This window comes from Nannospalax galili, unplaced genomic scaffold (assembly GCF_000622305.1).
Source record: "Nannospalax galili isolate Female #2095 unplaced genomic scaffold, S.galili_v1.0 scaffold206, whole genome shotgun sequence".
In the NCBI taxonomy this organism is placed as follows: domain Eukaryota; kingdom Metazoa; phylum Chordata; class Mammalia; order Rodentia; family Spalacidae; genus Nannospalax; species Nannospalax galili.
The window spans coordinates 6475934-6483437 of NW_008358101.1; the positions used below are offsets into that span (position 1 = coordinate 6475934).

The 7504-nt window shown below is 41.7% G+C and overlaps 1 protein-coding gene across 1 annotated transcript in view; it reads left to right on the plus strand.

The window, feature by feature from the left end:
• Positions 1-1211: 1211 nt before the first annotated feature.
• Positions 1212-7504, plus strand: part of Sdhaf4 (succinate dehydrogenase complex assembly factor 4) — an 18358-nt gene continuing 12065 nt past the window's right edge. The window contains exons 1-2 of the mRNA XM_008856286.3: positions 1212-1334; positions 3782-3931. Of these exons, the coding sequence (XP_008854508.1) occupies positions 1274-1334; positions 3782-3931 (211 nt within the window). The 5' untranslated portion in view covers positions 1212-1273. The remainder of the gene's footprint in view (positions 1335-3781; positions 3932-7504) is intronic.

Genomic DNA, 7504 nt, shown 5'->3' on the forward strand with positions numbered 1-7504 from the left:
TTACATATGGGGGCTTTAGGGTGTGGAATCAGGGAGGGGGAAGCAGGTAGGATTAGGGTGTGGAAGTGTCTTCTTTTCCTCTTAAGATAAGAGGAACTCTGCTTATCTTTGGAGGTCAGAGGAAAGGCAGTGCTTCTCAGCAGAGTTTGTAGGTCCCTGTTGGGGAGGGGGAGGAGGCTGCTATTGGAACCCTAACAAGAACAATCAGTGTTCTTAACTGCTGAGCCATGTCTCCAGCCCCCTAAAGATTTACTTTCAAAAACGTGATGTGGAACGGAGCATGGTAGCATATGCTTTTAATCCCAGCACTTGGGAGGCAGAAGCAGGCAGATCGCTGGGAGACGGAGGCCAGCCTGGGATGGTCTATATACTAGGCCAGCTGGGGCTAAGACATAGTGAGACCTTGTCTCAAAAAAAAAAAAAAAAAGAAAGAAAAGAAAAGAAAAGAAAAGAAAAAGAAATGATCTCCGGGTGTGGTGATATACACCTTTAATCCCAGAGGTAGTCAGAGGTATAAAGATCTCTCTGAGATCAAGTCCAGCCTGGTCTACAGGGATACAGGAGGAAGACCCTGCCTCAAAACAACAGAAAGGTAAATAAAATAATTATGTGGGAAAGCTCAATATAATTAAATGTCTTATGTTTATTTGTATTTTAACTGCAAATGTATATACAATGTAATACTTTGATACAACTATGGTGCAAACTTCTAAAAATTAATCAATATGTAGTGATTATATTCATAGGGCCCAGTGTGATATTTCAGTACATGTTTACAGCATGTAATGATGAAATTAGAGTAATTCATGCTTTCATCTCCGTGTTGGAAGACTGAGCTTCTTTCCTCTAGTTACTCACACAGTCAATCATAGGGTTCTGTGAGCCATAGTCATCTCGCTGCAATATAGAGCAATAGAACTTCTTCTGGGCAGAGTTTTGTTTTCTGTTTTTGTTTGTGTTTTCATTGAATTTTTGTGTGTTTTATACAGAACATCTCAAACAATCATCTTTATACCCTGATCCCCACCAGCAGGCTCCCATAGCCCCCTACTGGAACCCTGGGAACGGGTAAAGGCAATTGCTTGAGTCTGCACGGTGGAGATAGGGGCTGGATTGCTAGAGGGAGCTCGGGTAGCCGGGTCAGTCCAGGGTGACAGCTGAGCTACGCCCAGCTTTCGCTCGCGCCTGCGCAGACTGCGCGGATTCCTGGGGCTGGCGACAGAAGCTCCGCCCACCCCGTTGCGCCTGCGCAGACACTGCGGGACGCGGCACCATGGTCACTACGAGGCTCGCTGCGTCGCTGGGGGTCTGGTCCTCCGCGTGGAGAGCGACAAGTAAGGCGATCGGCCAGGTTCAGAATGCCCGGGATCCCCGTGGAGGAAGCCCAGTGCGTCCCGACCTGCCAGTGCGCAGGCGCACTTTCGGGCCGGAAGGAACTGAGGCCGCTGGTCCCCAGCTCTCCCAGCCCAGACTGGAGGGTCGCAAACGCAGTTTCCGTGGGAGCGCCCAGGGCGCACAGCACTTTGATGCTGCTGGGAAAATGTGGAAAAGAAGAACCCATTTGGGGTGGGAGCCTGTCATTTACTTGTTTGCTTGTGGCAGTCTGCACTGGGTAGTGCAGAAATGGGCCAAAGGCACATGTGATGAAAATAGATGCGTGCGTGCCTTCAGTAGAAACCTGTATTGTTTTATGTGTATGTGTTTGCCTGCTTGTAAGTGCATCACATTGAGTGTAGTGTCCGTGGAGACCAGAAGACGGCATGGATCCCCTGGATTGGGGTTACAGACAGTTATGAACTGCCATGTGGGTGCTGGAAACCAAACCCACTGAGCATCTCTCCAGCCCAGAAACCAATATTTTTTAAAGTATTTTTGTTGGATTCTTTTTCAGTATGTTCCATGGTTAGCAATCCACAGTATGCCAATTGTATATTTCATTTATGACATCCCTGAGAAATTATATACACTGAAAAACATAATTACCATCTTCATAGTAAGTGGCCTGGTTTTTGTTTTACTTTCTGTGTTTTTCCCCTCAAACACATAATGCTTGTTAGTTGTAACAATCTTAAGTGGTCCATAAATGAATATTACAGAAAATAAAAAGACTCACATCCAAACCCCGAGGTAGTCATTTTAATGTTAGTGTGTTCATACAGCATCTCCTTTTCACTAGTTTTAAACAATTATGACCTATTTGATACCAGAAATATATATAGCACACATATAAATTATAAAGCAAAAGCAACATCACTGAACTCATTTTCCAATTTAGTAGATTACTTCCATTGTTGAGAAGCTCCTATGTGCTATTTTGTGATACCGTTGTGTAACTGCGTATCTTTTTTATCTATAGAAATAGTTCCATACAGGTTGTATTCATTGCTTTTTTTTTTCAGCTAGCGCTGTTTCAAGATCACTGCACAGTGAATGTGAGATTGTAATTCATTCAGCTGTGTGAACGAATGTATGATACATTTTGCATTCTTTTCACCGGCCCTTGGCAATTCTAGAAACAGCAGGATGGGCTGCTGTACCTTCTGGTGTGTGTTACCCATGCTCTTCTAGTGCAACGAGTGGAATTCCTAGACAGTGCTGTTTTGTTGATTCTGCTGTCCTATAGTGGGCCAGGTGCTTCCAGGTTCTTGGCCTCTTATTCAAGGAACTGAAATAAAAGCTGACACAGATTGCAAAGTAGCAAGGAGACGGTATTGAAAGCAAAGCAATAGAAAGGCTCTGACTTCTACTGCAAAAGAGCAGCGGGTCACCTGTGATACTCAAGGGCCCAGGTTATTGCTTGGGTTTTTTTTAAGGGGGGGATAAGGGCTCTAAAGGAGCTGATTACTAGAGGTATGGTTTGAGTGGTTCTTTGTTCTGATTGATAGATCATGTCATATAATAATTTTTCTACTGTAAATGTCCTCATAATGCACGTAATTTTAATTGTTTGCACACCCAATAATGCATAGGCAAACGATGGTAAATAGAGGATTCTCCTTAAAAGTTCACTTTGAGGGGGCTGGAGAGATGGCTCAGTGATTAAGAGCACTAGCTGTTTTTGCAGAGGACCCAGGTTCAGTTCCCAGTACTCACATGGGGGCTAACAACCATCTCTAACTCAAGTTCCAGGGAATCCAGTGCCCTCTTCTGACCTATGCAGGCATTATACAACATGGGTGTACTTAGATACATGCAGGCAATACACTCATACACATAAAATAAAAATAATAAGTTCACTTTGAGAGCTCAATTTACCTTAATGTGTATGCACCCAAAACAAGTTTAGGTAAGATGGACCTTTCTGGTCTTATACTGGGACATAATGAGTATGTGATGTAGAATCTAAGTTTGTTAAGGAGAGGAGAAATGGATCCCATTGTTCAGTGAAGAGTGTATATGTGGCCCGGTGCAGAGGGTGAGGGGTCCTACACTGCTAACAGGTTTAGGTTCATTGTTTAGAGAGGTGTCTGTGCATAGTACATGCAGGTAAGGAACCTAGGCTGACATATATGTTACTAGCAGAGGGATGTGTAAATAGCCCAAACTGAGTGAAGTCCCAGGTTACTAAACTATTCCCTCTGCTTGCCTGCCTCATTCCTTCTTTGTAAACCTGTAATATTGGTTATCTTCAAAGAAAATAGCTATCTAAAATCTACAAAGAATTTTCACTGTATGTCATTTGTCCCTTTTGAATTTTGATAAATGTTCAAAAACAAGTAAGTAAAAATATTCCATTTTTAAGTAAAATAAATGAGCAGTTTCTGTTTCTCTGCTCTGGTAGGATCATCCCCTCTGAGTCATTCTTTGAGGAAGTTGAGTTCTCAAGGAGGAATGTCTGAACCCATGAAGCAACCCCTTAGGAAGCCAAAGTTACCAGTTGGTCGTTTTGATACACCAGAGGACTCGCACTTAGAGAAAGAACCACTGAAAAGTGAGTGGAGTATATCTTCTCTCAATGCTTGACTTATCAAAGAGTGTTGGTTGTTGGGAAAACAGATGAAAGAAATGAAATATGCTTATAATAATCATTAACAACTGTAAGGGATATTTCAGTGAGTAAAATTACCATTGACCAGATATATGTATGGTTTTTGTTTCTATAAAAGTTTCTAGGCCTGGGGAGATGACTCAGCACATAAAAGCACTTGCCACTCAAGCATGAGGACTGGAATTTGGATCCCTAGCACCCTTGTAAATACCAGATGGGCATGGCGGCCCACCTGTAATTCCAGCTGTCAGAAAGCACTGGGGATCACTGGGGCAAGTTGGCTAGCTAACCTAACTGAATTGGCCATCTCTGGGTTCAAACAAGAGACCAAACGTCAATATATAAGATGGAGGGCAATGGAGAGAGATACCAGAGATTAGTACCTGGCCTGTATAGGCACATACACACATAGTATGCATGTATACACACACAAGAGCACACACACATGCCCCCCGCCAACATACACATACAAATGCAAGAAAAAAGGTTTCTAGAATAATGTAGGTAAATTTTACCTATTTAATATTAACTAGAGCCAGAAATGGTGGCACATGCCTGTAATACTAGCACCCCAGAAACTGATTCCACAAAATCACAAGTTTGAGGCCAGCCTAAGCACCATATAGAGAGTATGTCTTAAAAACAGAAAACAATCTCTAAGCTCTTGGTAGTTATTTAGTTGTTTTATTTATTATATCTCATTTAAATGGTAAAATATAGAAGTTGAGATCTTTGATATAAATAAATCTGTGTATTTTTAATGTTTTGTTTTCTTTTGTGACAGGCTCTCCCTGTAGCCCTGCTGGCCTGGAACTCACTATGTAGACTAGGCCTCCATCTCACAGAGATCCACCTGCCTCTGCCTCCCAAGTACTGGGATAAAGGCGTGTGCCTCCACATCTGACTCTGTTGTTAAAGAAGGTGCTGTAGTAGATTGTCATTAGGATATAGGGCAAAGACAGGGCATCAAGGCACAGCGAAGTGCTGGGCCATAGAAAGAGATTGGGAACATGGGGTTATGTACTGAAGGGAAACCTCTAATAACTTTTCTTCTTTGTTTTCTGACTTCAATCCTCTGGACCGAAAGTAGCTGCCTATAGCAGCTGCTTGGATCAGGAGAGCAGCCACACAGACTACACTCTCTTCTGATTGTAAATTCAGAAGAAAGCCTTTGGGCATGCTGGGATATGGTGTCCACAGCTAAATCACACACAGTAGCCATTTAATTGGAAAACACGGAAACAAGATTGCTCTCACTTTAACAATGCAGCTAAAGAGACACAAGGCATAGGTTTTTTTTTTAATTTTTACAAAAACTTTATTGAGAATTTCATACATGCATATAAGGTGTTTTGATCAAATCCATGCCCACTCCCTCCCCTCCAACATTCCCCTGTCTGAAGAGGTAACCGTAAAATCTTTTAAGGATTAGATACAAGCTCCCAAATACTTTTGACATTTTGGCCTTGCAACAGAGTATGTTGCTAACAGGCTCAAGGACATTTTGATTCTTAGCCAAGAACCTGGCTACATTTCTTTGGGGCCTCTTTACCCTAACTGCCTAGTTAATTCCTACCCCCTATTCTTATCACGCCATCCTCTGAAGGGGTTACCCAAATTGCCAATAGGGAATAGGGACGCCAACCACTCTAGCTTCTTCCATGCTGAACAGGGACACAGGGTGAGGCAGTTGGAGTATCCCAAATTGGATAACTTTTGTCTCTAAGGGGAGAAGAAAGTCCTTGAGTCATGAATGGGAGATGTGAAGGAGAAGTAAAGGCAAGAGTAATTAGCATTACAAGTTCTAGATAGGGAACTAGAAAAAAGTCAGAACGGGGCAATTCTCAGATGATCACATCAGAGTCCATTGGGGTTTCTTGACAAGGGTTTCCAAAAGCATCCTTCTATTGGGTTCTTCCTCATTTTTCTTCTGTCTTCCAAGGCTGGACTAGTTGGCTGGGAAGAGTGGCTGGATACTCAGGTGAGGGTCCTGTGACCCTGCTTGGCGCTCCTTTAATGAATGAGCACAACCGTCAACAAGCCCGGTTGTGACTATGTTTAGCAATCAGGCTCAGCAGAAGTCGCAATGATGGTAGTTATTTCATGCAGAAGGGACTGCTGTATAGCATCATCTTACTAAAAAGACCTGGAATTTAAAAGGATTTGGTTTTAGGAGCCACATATGAGGGAGAACATACATCATTTATTTTTCTGAGTCTGTGTTACTTCACTTAGTATAACAGTTTCTAGATCCATCCATTTACCTGCAAATTTCATTATTTCATCTTCTTTACTGATGAATAGAACTCCATTGTGTAAATGTACCCATTTTTGTTAACCACTCGTCAGTTGAGGGGCACTTAGGTTGCTTCTATCTCTTAGCTATTGTGAAAAGAACAGCAACAAACACAGTTGTACAAGTGTCTGTACAATAGGATGAGTCCTTTGGGTATATGCCAAGGAGTGGTATAGCCTGGTCATATGGTAGGTTCATTTTTAGTTTTTTAAGAGTTCTCCACACTTGGTGCCAGGAACTGAACTCGGGTCCTCTGCAAGATCAATACTCACTCTTAACTTCTGAGCCATCTCTCCAGCGCTGTCCTTTGTTTTCTTGATGGTCGCTATTTTGACTGGGGTGAGATGGAATCTAAGAACGTTTCAATTTGCCTTTTATTAATGACTAACGATGTTGAACACTTTTTGAGATGTTTCTTAGCCATTTTTATTTCTTCCACTGAGAACTCTCTGTTTAGATCTTTAGCCCACCTTTTAATTGGGTCATTTGATTTCTTGATTCTTTGTTTTTTGAGTTCTTTATATATTCTGGATATTAAACCTCTGTCAGATGTGTCACTAGTGAAGATTTTTTCCCATTCTGTGGGTTTTCTCTTCACTTTTTTGATTGTTTATTTTGCTGTACAGAAGCTTTTTAGTTTAATGAGGTCCCACTTACTGATTTCTGACCTTAATTCCTAAGCAATTTCTGTTTGATTTAGAAAATCCTTTCCTACACCTAAATCCTGTAAGTTACTGCTAATATTTTCTTCTAATAGTTTCAGGGTTTCCAGTTTCACATTGAGGTCTTTGATCCATTTGGAGTTGACTTTTGTCCAAGGTGAAAGATAGGATCTAGTTTCATTCTTCTACAGGTGGAGATCTAGTTTTGCCAGCACCATTTGTTGAAGATACTGTCTTCTCCCCATTTTGTGTTCTTAGCACCTTTGTCAAATATCAGGTGGCTGAAATTGCATGTACTCAGCTTTGGATCTTCAATAATGTTCCATTGATCTGTGTGTCTGTTTTTGTGCCAGTACCATGCTGTTTTTATGATGATGGCTCTGTAATATACTTTGAGATCTGGTATAATAATCCCCCCAGCGTTGCTCTTTGTGTTCAGGGTTGCTTTGGCTGTCTGGGGTCTTTTATGCCTCCATATGAATTTAAGGATGGATTTTTCTAATTCTGTGAAGCATATCATGGGGCTTTTGATTGAGATTGTATTGAATCTATATCTTA